The sequence below is a fragment of the Mustela nivalis genome, assembly GCF_964662115.1.
Source record: "Mustela nivalis genome assembly, chromosome: X".
In the NCBI taxonomy this organism is placed as follows: domain Eukaryota; kingdom Metazoa; phylum Chordata; class Mammalia; order Carnivora; family Mustelidae; genus Mustela; species Mustela nivalis.
Genome location: NC_139040.1, coordinates 122020382 through 122037231, shown reverse-complemented (window position 1 = coordinate 122037231; position 16850 = coordinate 122020382). Strand labels below are relative to the sequence as shown.

The following is a 16850-nucleotide window of genomic DNA, read 5'->3' as shown; positions in this document are numbered from 1 at the left end:
AATCACGGAGACTGCTGGAGTACCACCCCACTAAGCTCACCCAATCCCGGCCCCACAGAAACCTTCACAAGAGCCAAAAGGCTGTTTTAAAAAGAAAACATAACCAACACCGTTTAGGTATTCAGCCAAGAATTTTTTTATAAAAAAGCGCTACTGGGTCCTCCCTTGCCATTTCCTGCTCCAACTCTGCCCTGGGGGGCGGGGGGCGGCCAATGCTGCAGGGACTGCCTCAGCACTGCCCCCTGCTGGTGGGCCCCCGCCCTGGGGAACCACTCGGGCTCTGGGGCCGGGGCTGGAAGCTAAGGCTTGCCATTGACCAGGTGTGAGGTGTGGAGCCAAGTCCTTTAACGTCGTGGAGGCTCGGTTTCTTTGGGTACAGCCGGGGCCTAGGAGAGGAACTCAGCAAGCGTGTGAGTACTAAATGCGTAACGTTGACAAAGCGCCTGGCACCTAAGGGTTCAGTAAGTTCTAGAACGGGCACACGTGCCACACTTCTGCTGCCAGAGATCCCATCCGTGGGTCTTCCCTCATGCTTCCTGGAAACTATTTCTGCTGATGTTCTCACAGCTCGCCTCTTCACTCCATTCAGGCTCCGATCAAATGTCAGGGCCCAAGAGAGGATGCCCCCAGCCGATCTGTCACATGGTCCATCTATCCTTTAGCCTCCTACCCTGACTTGTTTCTTCTTCCTCCATTCTTCCCAAAGGGACACTATGCCATATAATTATTTTATTTTATTTTATTTTTGCCATGTAATTATTTGGTTATTCACTATCTGTCTTCCACAAGAAAACGTAACCTTCCCGAAGGTTCCGACCCAGCACAGCATTAAAGATCTACCGAATAAACACGTCATTGATGAAAACAGAGCAGCTTAGGGTGCTTAAGGTCACGCCATTCATAACAGCAGGGCAAGGACTTAAATTAACATTTGGTCTTTGAAAATAAAACCAGTTCTCCCTCCCATGCTGCCTCGCCATCTTGGTGGCAGCACATGTGTTGTGAGATCTGATGGGAGTTGCTAAAACAGCCAGGACTGGGGTGCCTGGGTGGTTCAGTCGGTTAAGCATCCGACTTCTGATTTTAGCTCGGGTCATGACCTCAGGGTCCTGAGATCGAACCCCGAGTCAGGCTCCATGCTGGGTGTGGAGCCGGCTTGAGATTGTCTCTCTCCTTCTGCCTCTGCCCCTCTCCCAGGTTCACTCTCTCTGAGAGACGAGAGAGAGAGAGAGAGAGAGAGAGAGAGAGAGAGAGAGAGAGAGAGAGAACACCAGCCAGGACAGCCAACTGCAAGGCCTTTAGGCGAACTGGCCACCTCTGGCAAAGAAAGGGTCCGTGTGCTGTTGTAGACAAAGCTGAAAATAGGCCTATGAGTCCTGGGTGAGGGGAAGAAGCAGATGGAGAGATGGGCAGCCACAGGTTCCTGAGAGGAGGTGCTCCCAGGATCCTTCCTTGGTGCGGACATGAAGAGTTCTACCCAACAATGTCTAACTACAGAAAAAAGAACAACCAACTTAATTAAGGCAATTTTCTTTTTATATTTTTTCTATTGCTCCCGTTTGCAAATGTCTCCCAAATCCACTCATTTTCCTTTCCCTAGAAGTAAAATATCTGACAGGAACATCAAGGTTCGAGAACAATCATATTCCTGAATCCAACTACTCAGGTGAGCTGAATCGTGGACTCCCTCAGAACCTTCCAGCTGCTTCTAGAACCCCAGGGCAAAGCCAGGAATGCCCTTTCTCCTCAAACCCGACTCAGGATTCAACCTTTTGGGGAATCTCTTCAGACAAACTACCACTGGCACCTCATGTAATCATCAGGCTAAGAGCACCTACGTCTCTTAAAACTGTGGTCAAGGTGTTCGCGTCCGTTTTATTATGGTTCCTGTGCTATACTGAAGGGACCGCAAGGGAATGTTCTACCAACTTCTATGATTACAAGAATTTTCCACACACAAAGTGTAGTGTCTGTAGCCAGGGGGGGAACCGTGGGTTGTTGGAAGGACTGTTGCCAAAGAGCGCCCTCTGCTGATCCCAACAGTGTGTGCTCACTGATCTTGTTCTATCAGACCTGCCCCCAACAGGGCTGGGCCTCCCTAACTGAGCCGCTGATAGCCAAGCCTGTCTTCTAGCCCGGGCATGGGGTCTCTGCTTCAAGACCGCGTGCAGGTGGCAGGTGGCCATCTGGACGTCAAGGGACCAGCTCTGTCGTGGAGCAGAGGGAAGGTTTTCTGCCCCCATGCTCTATCATTAAAAGCTGTCAAGGCAGACCCCAAAGAATGAAGGTTTGGGGCTTACAGGGCGCTTACCGAGATAGGTTTTAGGGATTTCCCTCTTGTTTAAATATTTTGTTAAGATTTCATTACAATATTTAATTTAATTAAGCAGCTGACATTTTTAGATGGGAATATAAGAATATTCTTATTCTCTGATTCAATTCACTGTAAGGATTTAATTTGTCAAATTTCTGGCCAGTGTGTTTATTGTACTTGACATTACTGGGCCACACTTCTCGGGTTTTCGACCTCAAGGAGCAATAAAAACAACAATAAAAGACAAAACCCTCCAAGAAAACAAAGAAAAAGAAGCAATAAGAACATTTTATAATAAGGGGGTGTGATAGAAGGATGTCAATTTTTATCTTTTGCCTTTTTTTAATAAACTTTGGGGGGTAATTCTAAATGTCTCTTCTTTCCCCCTGTCTTTGCAGCTTAAACAGGGGAAAATGTCATCACAAACTCATAAACAGGAAGTCAGAAATCACCCAAAAGAAACACAAGGATCATCCTTCCCGGCCTTCGGGGAGCCACCACTCTAGCAGGGGAAACACTAAAATATGCAGATAAGAGAATCTGATACTAAAATGAAGTATGGTGGGGGTAGGGCAGCGACTCCTGATCTCAAGGCTCTAAGTTCAAGCCCCACGTTGAGTACAGAGGTTACTTAAAAATAAACTCTTTTAAAAAAGAAAAAGATGTACAATTAGTCCCTGTGGAAACACCGAGAAAAAGACTAACTCTGAGGAGAGCAAGAATCTGAAGGAAAGGGGGAGACGTTCATGGAGGAGGCAACCCCCCCCCCCAGCTGGTCCTTAAGAGACTTCGCTACTGGGGAAAAGCCGGGGAGGGTCGGGCAAAAAACGTACAGAGGTGGCAAAGAATCTGTATGTTGTAATAAAAGACCAGAAACAATTAAAGCACGGCTTTGTTAGCTACGCTGTTATTGCCAGATCACCAATGGTCTTGCGGCCACAAGAAGCGAAATGACTCCTTAAACAACGCGGGCGGTTGAGCCGGCCTCATCCGTTCCCTCCCTAAAGTTCAGAGAAGAGCATTACTTTGCACTTACAGGCAGGACATGTGGATCCCTGGACCACAAAAGCACTGGGTCCCACAGTAAGTAACAGAGATACTCTGAGGTGTTCACAGCCGGGGATCCCTGTCCCAGGCGCAATCTTGTTTCTAATGGTATTAACTTGACAATGTTTTGAGATAGTCACCATTTCTGAGCCTCTGTTTCCTCTCCTGTAAAACGGGGGGTGGCTCACAATTCCTACTTTTCAGGACTGTTGTGAAGCTTGGAGGTAACATATGGAGGCCATGTGGCAGCTCATAGTGCATGGCAAATTTCCTTTGGGTTTGGTCCTAGATGGTCGGGCATTTCATTTTAAGAGAGTCTACTGATGGAGAACTCGGAAGCAGCTTTGTTAATAGGGTTGAAGACTTATAAGGATTTTTAAGATTTATTTATTTTAGGGAAGAGGGGCAGAGAGAGAGGGAGTTATAAGCAGACTCTGAGAGCAGGAGCTGCACTGAGAGCAGAGCCTGACGTGGGGCTCGATCTCACGACGTTGAGCCGAAACCAGGAGTCGGACACTTAGCCAACTGCGCCCCCCAACGCCCACTGCAAGGAGCTTTTCATCACGTAAAGATCTATGTTCATTTACTCTGGACTTAATTTCAGTCTCACTTCAAAAGCGTTATTGGGTGACATAAAAGGATGTTTAATGACTGGTTTACGGTCGTTGCTATGACCCTCTTCCAAAGTGTCAACAGTCTCTCAGACTTGAATGGTTTATGTTTGTAACTGTAACAGGGTAGGGGCGGGCAAGATGGGGAAGCCCGCTGGGCATTTGTTTGGATTACTTCTGAAGACTATTTCAGTGAAGTGCTACTTTCCCGTGTGTGACCTGGACCAGGGTGGGATTCTCCCCTGTGGGAACAGGCCTCTGCGCGACAGGACGTTTGGCGGCATTCCTGGCCTCTCCTCACTAGATGGCAGTAGCTTCCCTCTCACTGGTATAACCAGCTACATCTCCAGAAATTCCCACATTGGCCTCATGGAGGCAAAGTCACCCCTGGTTCAGAACCACTGAGGCAGACAGTCTCTGGTCCTGACTTTCAGACTTAAGATGGCACTAATTTAGAACGACAGCGTTGGGGGTGCCTGGGTGCCTCAGTGGGTTAAAGCCTCTGCCTTTGGCTCAGGTCATGATCTCAGGGTCCTGGGATCGAGCCCCGCATCGGGCTTTCTGCTTGGCAGGGAGCCTGCTGCCTCCTCTCTCTCTGCCTGCTTCTCTGCCTACTTGTGATCTCTGTCAAATAAATAAATAAAATCTAAAAAAAGAAAAAGAAACAACAGCACTAACTGGGGAGTGTCGGGATAGAAAACATGGGCCCATCGTTCGTAACTGGAGGTCAAGCTCTACTGTGGAAGGCCCTCCCCAGTGAAGACCCAACCTACAGCTCTACATCCTACACATCCAATTTTTTAAAATGTACCCCGCAGAGCTTTTGTTTTATTTATTTATTTTTAAAGTAAGCTCCATCTAGGCCCAACGTGGGGCTTGAACTCACACAACCCTGAGATTATGAGTCACGTGCTCTACTGAGCAAGCCAGGCGCACCCCGCTACGCACATCGAATTTTTAAGGCTAACTACTTACTCACCATTTCTAGGATATTCCCACGCCGTACCCTCTACCTTTGCCTCCACCAGAGTTTCCTCTCCTCGTAGCTAACTTAATCCTTAAGGCTGTACTAAATGAAACTCTCCCAGACCTTTCTGTGAGAAATGCTAGCTTCTCCCTCAGAATGTGAAACTTCATCAACGGGACCTCTCTTGCTCCTCCTCAGCTGTTTTCTGACGGTCTTGCCAACTAGTAGTCCTCTGCTCCCCTGTAGACTCGCCTTCACATGCGCATGCAAGCGCACACACACAATTTTAATTTCCTTATGGCCGGGGAAGAGTTCGAGGAGAAAGTTACACTTTCTAACTTGAGGCGCTCCTTTATATTTCATGGGACCCTCTAATGGCACACGAATGTCTCCTAAAGGAAGGTGCCCCTCCCCATTACACACTGGCCTACGCTATTAGCTTAATTGGTGGACTGGTTGATTTGACATGGAGCGGGCAGACCCAAGTTGGACGCCTCGGCAGGAGTTCCCACAGGGCCAGTGGGCACCAGGAACTTCAACAGGCACCTAAGCACTGTTGATCTTCAAATATGGTGTGTGAAGAGGGAATTCTGAAAGTAGCATTATTTAAATAACCAATACACATGGCTCAAAACTGCAAAGGCACCACAAGAAAAAGAGGGTTAGAGTGAAACTGAACTCTTTCCCTCCATCACTCAGTAACCTTCTCTAGAAGGCACAGGACCAGCTTCCTGGGTGTCCTCTCAGAGATAACTTAGGCATACCCAAGAATCAAGGTCTAAGTGGCGATACCCCAAATGTCCATCGACACAGGACCGAATAAACAAAATGTGGCAGAGCCATACGATGGATAATTATTCAGCCATAAAAAGGAATTAAGTTCTGACACATGTTACAACGTGGAGGAACCTTGAAAACATTTTGCCAAGGAAAGGAAACCAGACACAAGACGCCACATAGCATATGATTCCTTTTGTACGAAATGTTTGGAATAGGCAAACCCATGGAGAGAGAGAGAGCATGGCTGCCAGAGGCTGGGGGAAGTGGAGATGGGGAGGGGCTCTCCGTGAGTATCGGCTTTCTTTTGGGGTTCATGAAGATGTTCAGGGACCAGTGGTGACAGTTGCCCAATATCGTGAAAATACTAAAAACTGCTAAATATTTTCAAAAAGCCTTGTGACTATGCATCCGTATCTGTCATTAAGTGTTTTTTCTCTAAGCGCCATCTTTTGCACTCGTAACATGAATTTTGGAATTTTATTTTCTTTGCATTAATGTAGTACGTAGAAGTAATCACTTGTTAAAACAGCTCGGCTTTTTAAAAATAAAAACGGTTTTTTAAAAAACCGTTTTTTTTTTAAATAAAGGTGGGGGCCCCTGGGTGGCACAGTTAGTCGGTCGAGCATCTGACTCTTGATTTTGGCTCAGGTCATAATCTCAGGATCGTGAGATGGAGCCCCGTGTCAGGCTCTGTGTTCAGCTCAAGAATCTGCCTGACACTCTCTCTTCCCTCTCCCTTTCCCCCACACCCCCAAGCACACTCGTGAATGCACCCTCTCTCTCAAATAAATAAATCTTTAAAATAAAAAATTTTCAAAGAATAAAGGTATCGTTTTTTGTTTTTTATATAAATCCTACACTATGCCACAATAATTCTGGCACGTTCCAACTACCATGGAGATTATTCTGTATTAGAACATATCGAGCTGTGGCATTCTTCTTAATGGCTGTGGAGTGTATCGTGTATGTCATTTTATGGACTCGTGTGTTTAAACCGTGAGTTCTCACCTGGGGGCCATCGGGTAGCCTGCCCACCCCAAAGCAGGCAGTAGGCAGTATCTGGAAATATTTTTTGTTATCACCACTGGAAGTGGGGGGAGCTACTGGGATCGAGTGAGTACAGCCCAGGGAGGCTGCTCCAACGTACAGGCCAGCCTCACAGCATAGTTAGCCTCTCAAAACGTTACTAGCGCCCAGGCTGAGAAGCCTTGATTTAAACAGCCCATGATTAAGGAAAATAGAAATTGTTTACAATATTTGCTTTTATAAATGATGTCGAATATGCCATCTTCCAGATACGGAACTTCCTTATATGTAATTTCCAAGAATATAACGATTCCCCTATTATTTTGGATACTTGGTTGCCCTTTTTCCCAACTTTTTAAAATTGGAATAAACATTTGTACAGCAAGCCTTTGTCCGTACTTTGATCTTTTTTCCAGAAAATTATTTAGATTTCTAGAAGTAGGCTACTGGGTTAAAGGGGAGTAACCTTTCCCTCTGAGATATAGGGGCTCCCACTGCTCCCATGAAGGGGGCATTTCCCCCATTCTCTCTGGTTATTGCTTTCATGCAGGGAAGTGGCTGACTTGTGCAGAATGATTTTCTATCCAGCCACTTACTGAGAGGTTTTGGCTGATACTCTTAGATTTTCCTTCCTTCCTCTAACCTATTGAGCCCCAACCCCAAATCATGCCAAACACAGACAGAAGCTAAGATCTACATGCATACACTGTAAGCACCACCCAAAGCTGGATGTGGCCACTGTGGGATTTGCTTTTATTACCATATTTCCTAAAAAATAAACAATCTTTCCTCCTCCTCTCCGACAGCCTGGACTCTTATGAGTAGCTTCGAAGCTTCCAGAGCCGTATTAAATCATAATGGTGCTGGGAGACATTCTTGTGTTCTTTCTTTTCCTCAAATGAACAGGGTTATATCCAATAGCTCGGTGTTAGACACAACACGGGAAGTCCACTGAAAAGTCATCACGATATTGCGAAGGTACCCTTCTTTCCCAGTTTTCCTAGAGTAAGCTTTTGTCTTTGCAAAAGGGGTTTGGATTTTAATCAAGCATTTTGCCCATCCCCTCCACAGCTTGACTTCGACATTTTGGGGGAGTAACCAGCAAGCTAGAAACTACAGGCTGTGTGGGAGATGAGAGGTCTGAATGCAGTCATAAGCTTGAGGTGTGAATCACCAGCACCCTTCCCTTCCTCCCCAGGTATCCTCCAGCCTTTGCATGCAAATGCTGCTGGCTGCCATCTGGCAAATAAGAGTAGGACTTTTCCAATGGTCACACCCTTGCCAACAGGACCCGTCTGTTCCCCGGAGCACAAGTCAAAAAGCCTGCTGAGGCTTGCAGGGAAAAACGTGAAAACACACCTTCGAAGCCCAGCTAAGAACGTAAGCGACGAAGTCATCCTTAAGTGTCCCTGAATTATGATGGTGTCGTGAATGTCCCTATGTGGGAGTAACTGATCACGCTGCTTCCCCAGGACTGAGGGGTTCCCTTGGAGCATGGGACCTTCAGTGCTGGAATCAGAAGAGACCCAAGGCTGTAACTTAAAGGATGATTGTGAAAGACACAAAATGCCTTTCTTCTCAGAACAGATGAAAAGTTCATCAACGGGGCACCGAACTTCAAGTGCTAAACTTGGGCAGGGCATGGGTGTTTCAGATCATTCTGTTTTGGATTGTTCATAGCTGCCCTAAGCAAATCAAGATATGAAGACTGACCGGAAATGGGTAACTACAGAATTATTCCACACTTTACCACTCAGGCCTTTTGGAAACAGGGCTCCCCAGAGCCCTAACTGCCCGCAGGAAATACTAAACACATTTTTCCCCTTGGTCTTGTGACCTTCGGCTGTGCCTCCTTTTCCAGCACATTCCTCCTTCCTCCATTGTCGGGTACGTTTTTAACAGAAAAGATGTAGTTATCCAAAGCATGAAGTTAAAAAAAAGGATTACCTGCTAACTCCATAAAATCAGGTCTTCGCTCTTACAAAATTATAGTATTTCTGGTTTCAAAGATCATCTAGATGGGCGCTTCTCCAATCCTACTGCGTGTATCAATCGCTCGAGGATGCTGATGAAATGCAGATTATGTGTCCACAGAGCAGAGGGGGAGTCCGAGGTCCCAGTTTCACAGTTCACACTCGAGGTAATAAGAATTTTGTAGAAGAATATTCTCATTTCTTTGATCACATATCACTATTTGAAAAAAATGTGAGCAGGCACTCATAATGTAGATGTCTATTTATATTTTATATTCACAGCAGAATTGCACTTTTATTTAAAAAAATTAATGTCCGTCAGCACAACATTGACTTATGTAAGCACCAAGCCTATTTGGAGGACCATGGATCCTGAAAATGCACCCATTATGTTAATATTCGGTGAATCCTTGTTATTTCTCCAGGCATAAGAAAATCACTGATTCAAGAAGCCTATTCTATATTATATATATTAGTCTATATTATTAGAAAGTTCTTGGGGCACTGGGTGACTCAGTCAGCTAAGCATCTGCCTTCAGCTCAGGTCATGTTCCCGGGATCCTGGGCTCAGCGGGAAGCCTGCTTCTCCCTCTCCCACTCTCCCTACTTACGTTTCCTCTCTTGCTGTGTCTCTGTCAAAGAAATAAATAAAATCTTTTAAAAAAGAAGGAAATTTATAATTTCAAAGAGACTTTTCTCTAGCTACAGGGAGTTTAAACAAGTGCAGTAGGGATGCCTGGGTGGCTCAGTCAGTTAAGCACCTGCCTTCAGCTCAGGTCATGATCCCAGAGTCCTGGGATCGAGCCCCACACCGGGCTCTCTGCTCAGCAGGGAGCCTGCTTCTCCCTCTCCCACTCCCCCTGCTTGTGTTCCTTCTCTCACTGTCTCTATCAAATAAATAATTAAAATAAACAAATTAAAACTATGATGATGCATTCTTTTTCACTTATCAAGTGGCAAAGATAAAGAAAAGTTGGACAAATATACGGTGTTGGTGATGCTGAGGAAAGACAGGCACCCTCCTACACTGCTGTGGTCATGTCGATGGGTACAACCTTCACAGCAGGGACCTAATGAAGCCATTAAAGATGAGTTTTTTGAATTCTGGGGAAATGCTAATGGTATAATGTTAAATGGAAAACAAAAAGGCAGAAAGCATACAGCATGACACCAGAAAAAAAAAAAGTACTGAAAGTAAATTTATCAAAACAATAATGACACCTGTTTCTGAGCAGCAGGACAACATAAGTGATTCTAGCTCTGTGGTTGTTTTCTTTTTTTTTTTAGATTTTATTTATTCCTTTGAGAGAGCATGAGAGAGAGAGAGAACATGAGTGGGGGGCGAGGGGCAGAGGGAGAAGCAGGCTCCCCACTGAGCAGGGAGCCCAAAGTGGGGCTCCATCCTAGGACCCTGAAATCATGACCTGAGCCAAAGGCAGAGGCTTAACCCACTGAGCCACCCAGGTGCCCCCAGCTCTGTTCTTTACGCTAATCAGCCTTTCAAACTTTATACAAAGCCTATAGAAAATGAGTCAGGAGGAGTTGATGAGAGCCTATAAGTGCTCCTGGTTTTGAACTGCGTATTTTAACATTCACCTTAAGAGACAGAGGAGCCCTTGGCTAACCCACACGCCTGGGAAAAACATATACAGTTGATTCTGGTTATTCCCAGTCGTTATGTTCTCTAAAGTTGCCACAATCATCAGATTCGTGAACACCGAACCAACCAATGCTCTTGGGAAAAATACAGGGTCTGGTCCCTTGGTCTTGGGAAAAATACAGGGTCTGGTCACTTGGAGCCTCCAACCACATTTTCATCAACCAATCATATATAACCTTGTTTTATGTGTGTTTCTGTTTAACGATACCTCGTGTGTGTGTGTGTGTGTGTGTGTACACATATATACAGTTGATTCATTAACACTGAACTCAAAGCAAGCAGCCCTCTACCCTCAACTCTGAACAAAAGTATCTAACACACATCCTTGCTCCAAAAGGTACATCACAGCCTTCCTACTCTTCAAACGCTAGACAGCACTCCAGCACTATACTTGTGGACTACTTTAAACAGCAAAATCACTCAAAAAAACACAAGAATGTGAAGATGCGGTATTAAGTAGACCTCAAGGACACCTGTTTACAGTCGGCGAGCTGAACTGAGAAGGTAGCGGGCCTCAGCCAGGACCACGCACACTGACCGGCTCTGCGCTCACCCATAACAGACAGCACCAACACCACAGGTCCAGCGTCGGGGGTTACAAATAAATTTTAGTAAGTAGATGAATTCACGAACATAGACTCCACAGATAATGAGTATTGACTGCAATTATAACTTCGGTTTTAAGGAAAATTCTTACTCAAAAGTCAAGGGCCAAACAGCAGTAGGCTACAGCTGAACTCCTTCACAATTTAAAGTTGAGCACCTTATGATTTATAAATTACACTTTCTAGAGGCAATTAAGTTTCCTTTCCATAATCCAAAAGAAAGCAATGTGTGCCATCATTCGTTTGGTTTAATGTACTCATTGTCCTTAGCAAAAATGTTCTTATCCAATTAAATTCAGCCCATAGTCACCAAGTATCTCCACCCGCAGAACATGGAGAGGTGTGGGATTATCTGAGCTGAAGCAATTTTCAGTCCTCCTGACCACGGGAGGGGAGGTTGAGGCCATTCCTCAACCCAATACACGACAGACAGAATATAATCGAGGCTACCGTAGACATCTATTGTGCATGAGATGGGTAAACATAGAAAGTTATGGGGACCCAATGAAGGAGAAAGTGCACCCTCTTGAGACTGTCTTATGAAACATGATGGAGACAGTGACATCTGAAAAGAGCTTGAGGGACGAGTACAGTGGTAACTGGAACTGTGGGAGGAGGCGGTGACGATGTCCTGAAACCAGAAGCAGAGGAGCATGATGGGGAGATGTGTTCTGGAAACTGAGTCAGAATCCAGCATGGGTGTAGGGTAAGTGAAAGGCATAGTTTCCCTTACTACTGTAAGGCAAGACACAATGCCCCCCAAAAGCTAACAAAGAAGAGAACTTGAAGGCCAATGACTAAGTAAGGAAGGGAGATCAGTCCAACTACCTTGATCCTTCGCATTATTTCCAGAAGCTTCTTGGTTTACTCAGTCTTTACAATGCAGTGGTTAACTCTTGACTCTTGACCAGTCCATCTTTCACCTCCTTAACCAGACTGGGAACTGGAAGCAAGCAGGGGCCAAGTCTTCTTCTTCCTTAGCCTCCCTCCCTCCCCAACACACAAACACACACCCAACCTACAAAAGGTTGCCTGACACCAATACCTTCATGCACTAGCCCTTAGTAAATATTTACTCCTTCAATAATTGGCTTGACAAACACACTGAGCCCTGGTCTGTTTCCTAATACAGGTTCTTCCCACGGAGCAGATGGCTACATTTTCTCGTTAACTGTCCCCACGTTTTCTCAGAATATAGGTGTATATGGAGAATGAGACTCTTAAAGTGCCACAGTATTGCATTATACATTTTTGTCTCCTTATCTAAAGCTGAAAATAAGTGTTCACCCCATCTCTACAAATATCACAGTTAAATTTGTAAATGTATTGGTATGACCGTAAAAATCCTAGTTTTTAGGCTATGTTCTATTTCAGCCTTTGATTCTATAATTCCTTTTAGACGTAAATACTAATGGTGTTCTTGGATAGTCTTTGGAATATAAATATTATGAGATTAAACATTTCTGAATATTCCTTTTCTTAAAAAGATTTTATTCATTTATTTGACAGAGAGAGAGATCACAAGTAGGCAGAGAGGCAGGCGGGGTGGGGGGAAGCAGGCTTCCCACCGAGCGGAGAGCCTGATGCAGGGCTTAATCCCAAGACCCTGAGATCATGACCTGAGCTGAAGGCAGAGGCTTAACCCACTGAGCCACCCAGGTGCTCCACATTTCTGAATATTCTTGAATAAAAACTAGTTCTTTACATAAAATTATTTAAATCACATCTTAAGTTGTTTCTTCTCTCACAAATTATTTTAATTATATAAATATTTTAAGAAGCCCATTCTTTTTAAAAAAATTTTTTTGGGGGGGATAGGGGAGGGACAAGAGGGAGAGAGAGAGAAAGAGAATCCCAACTGGACTTCATGCCCAGCCTGTGAGCCCCACACAGGGCTTGATCCCACAACCCCGAGATCATGACCTAAGCCAAAATCAAGAAGCCAACGCCCTAAAGACAGAGCCACCCAGGTGCCCCAGAAACCAATTCTCGTTCTTTATTAACTGCTCAAATAAAAATGTCCCCAGTTGCACAAATTCAAAGAATATTAAAAACAGTAAATATTTAAATTTGAATATACTTCATGTAAAGTATGTGGCTTGCCATAGTAGCTAGTCTATAGCTAAGAACTCATAAATTAATTTAACTATTATTCATGGTTTCTAACTTTGAGTTTTCTATTAGAAATGATTACTATGGGCACCTGGCTGGCTCAATCAGAAGACAATGCGACTCTTGATCTCAGGGTCATGAATTTGAGCCCCACGTTGGGTGTAGAGTTTACTTAAGTCAGTAAACATTTAAAACAAGAAGTGACTATTAGATTTTGGGGTGCCTAGGCAGCACAGTTGGTTGAGCATCTAACTCTTGGCTTTGACTTGGGTTGTGATCTCACGGTCATGAGATGGAGCCCCGAAACAGCTTTATACTCAGCTCAGAGTCTGGTTAAGATTTTCTATCCCTCTCCCTTGGCCCCTCCTCCCCATGTGTGCACGCGCTCTTTCTCTCTCTCAAATAAATAGATCTTCAAAAAAAAAAGGAAATGATTACTAGATTTAATAACAGAGGGAAATTCAAAAATACTCACGTTTGGAGTCCAATTATTCTACTTACTGTCTCAAAACCTCGATGTGGGTGATCAGGAAATCCGCCTGGTCTACCTCCTTTAAATTCATCAAACAGTAAAAATGGATCCAGATCTTTTAACTGAAATAAAAATTAAATCCAGCAGATTAGATATGCCTTTTAAACCACACTAGTCGGGGATATATTCATGGATAGATCTAGCAAAACTCACCAAAAATGACATAGCTAATGATAAACTTTTGCAATGACAGTTATTTTCAGGCAAGAACTACTTACACACACACACACACAGATTGACTAAGTTAAAGAGCTGATTTTATAAGAATTACAAAGAGAGGAAAAACATTTCATGATCATCTAAGATCTAAAGGGTTAGCACAAACAAGGTACTGTCTTTCCTAAACAGATGCAAAAAAAAAAAAAAAAAAAAAACCCACCAGTGACTGCATTATCATAAATGCTCTGGAGGAGGACAATTTAACACATATGTTAGACTACTCTCTCCAGGTAAAGATACACATGAAATTATGATGGGAGATGGGCTGAGGATAGAGGCCAAATCTTAAAGGAGTTGGGGTTTTATCCTGAAGGTGACGGGTTTTAATCGTGTTAAGATCAGATTTAGAAAGATCCCTCTAGCATTCAAGTGGAAGATGGCTGAGAGAAGGAAGAGACAGGAGACGAATATTCAGAAGGCACTTTCACTAGTCCAGGCAAAAACAAAGGTCCACTCAGGCAACAGCAGTAGAGATGGAAAATGAAAAACAGAGGAGCACTGGATGCCCCGCCCCCAGGTTTCTAGCGATGGTGCCTGGGAAGATGGGAGAGGCATCCAGATGCCCAGGGAATCTAACAGAAGAAGCAGCCCTGAAATAGTTATTTTAGGTAGTCGTTTTAGGTCACGCTGACTCTGAGATATCTATGTAAACGTAATCTGTCAAAATAAAACTATGGATCATCAGTGTCCGGTATGTTGTACAAAAGTTCAAGAGAGGCAGAAACAGATCAGACAGTCGTCAGCATATCTTTACAGCTATCTTGGTTATTCCTGGCCATTTGTTATTCTACAAAAGTTGTTATTAAACTTAAAAGCTTAGGGAAATAGAAATGTTGTATTTCTGATTGGAATCTCTTTGAGTCTATGGACCAAGTGGGAAAGATTGACCTTTTTTTTTTTTTTGGAGAGAGAGAGAGAGAGCGAGAGCACGCACATGTATGAACACAGGGAGAAGGGCAGAGGGAGAGGGAGACACGATCTTAAGCAGGCTCAGCCATCCCACGACCCTGAGAACACGACCTGAGCTGAAATCAACAGTGGGATGCTTAAGCGACCAAGCCGCCCAGGTGTCCCTAGGGAAGGTTGATATTTATATAATACTGAGGTTTCCTATACATAAACATACTTATCTCCACCTATTTGGGGCTTTTAAAATGTCTTTCAATAGGGTTCGTAATTTTCTCCATAAAGACTTTGTATATATATATTTTTAATTTTTGTAGCTAACATTTCTAATGACACTGTAAATACGATTTTTAAATCGTGTTTTTGAATAGTATGCTACTAAGGATTAAAAACGTAAATAGGAAAGTGATTTTTGAACATTGCTAAGTTCTTATTAATTTTAATAATCTATCCATACTTTGGGTTTTCTTTCTTTTCTTAATTTTTCTTAATTTTAATAATCTTAATTTTTCTTTCTTTTTTTTTTTTTAAAGGTTTTATTTATTTGACAGAGAGAAATCACAAGTAGATGGAGAGGCAGGCGGGGAGAGAGAGAGAGAGGGAAGCAGGCTCTCTGCTCAGCAGGGAGCCTGCTGAGCAGAGAGCCCGATGCGGGACTTGATCCCAGGACCCTGAGATCATGACCTGAGCCAAAGGCAGCGGCTTAACCCACTGAGCCACCCAGGTGCCCCGATAATCTTAATTTTTCTTAATTTTAATAATCTATCCATACTTTAGGTTTTCTTTCCAGACATTCAGATCACCAGTGTATTTATCTTTTTGTAAAGATTTTTAAAAAATTTATTTATTTGACAGAGAAAGATCACAAGTAGGCAGAGAGGCAGGCAGAGAGAGAGAAGGGGGAAGCAGGCCCCCCGCTGAGCAGAGAGCCCAATGCAATGCGGGGCTCGATCCCAGGACCGTGGGATCATGACCCAAGCTGAAGGCAGAGGCTTAACCCACTGAGCCACCCAGGCGCCCCACCAGTGTATTTATCAATAAGCTTTTGCCCAGGGGCACCTGGGTGGCTCACTTGTTAAGTGTCTGCCTTCAGCTCAGATCATAATCCCCGGGTTCTGGGATCAAGCTGCACACTGGGCTCCCTGCTCAGCCAGGAGTCTGCTTCTCCCCCCTTCCTCTGCCTGCTCGTGAGCTGTCTCTTTCTCTCTTAAATGAATAAACAAAAATCTTTTTTTTTTTTAAATAAGCTTTTGCCCAGTAGTTCACAAATTCCTTTGGTTGCATTAAAGGTGTGGCAGGCTGCTTTTTTTCTGGATTTTGCTAGGCTTGGCTGGCCTCCACACGGCTTGTCATTCTTCATCCCAAGCTGAAACAGTGTCCACTATCTAGGACATGCTGTTCTCATAACCAAGGACAGGAGCAAATGGAAGCCAAGCCAACAGGGCACAATCACGTTAACACATCCCATTGGTGTCAGCATGTGACATGGCCAAGCCTAGGGCAGGAGGGGGGCACTTAAACCCTGCCTATGGGACTCACAGTTAATGTACCTAAAACTGGGGGGAGTGTGTAATCCCACAGGGGGTGGGCAGTAAATATTTGGGAATAATATCCCAACCAACACCCGTCAGCAAATAACGGGTTTTTCCCCTTCGTTGTCCAGCCTTACACGTTCTGTTTCTTTCTCTTATCTTTTTGCAAGCTAGCATATCTACAACAATGCCGAGAAGTGACAGTAATAGATGTCCTTGCTTCCTCCGATTTTATTCTGATTCACCACCACACAGGTTGTTCAATGCACGTTTTCTGCAGATTCTTTTCATAAGAAGAAAGAATCCCCACTGCTTCTAGTTCACTAATTTTTTGAACATACACAGTTGTTGAATTTTATTGAACCCTTTTTTTGTATTATTGAGATACTTTTCCTCTCCTGTAATCTCTTAATGTTGGTAAATTACGTAACTAGATTAACCAACCTCAAACCAAATTTGCTACATTTCGGCAATCCAAACTTTGTGGCGATATATTATCTTTTTAATACATTGCTGTATCTGGGTGGTTAATATTTTATGATTCTTGCTAAAATGTGTATAAAAGC

General features: G+C 44.0%; 1 protein-coding gene across 1 annotated transcript in view; it reads right to left on the bottom strand.

The window, feature by feature from the left end:
* PIR (pirin) overlaps window positions 1-16850 on the bottom strand; it is a gene marked incomplete at both ends in the record, with an annotated part of 124353 nt that overhangs the window by 98425 nt on the left and 9078 nt on the right. The window contains one exon of the mRNA XM_082717059.1: window positions 13597-13689. Coding sequence (XP_082573185.1) covers window positions 13597-13689 — 93 coding nt within the window. The remainder of the gene's footprint in view (window positions 1-13596; window positions 13690-16850) is intronic.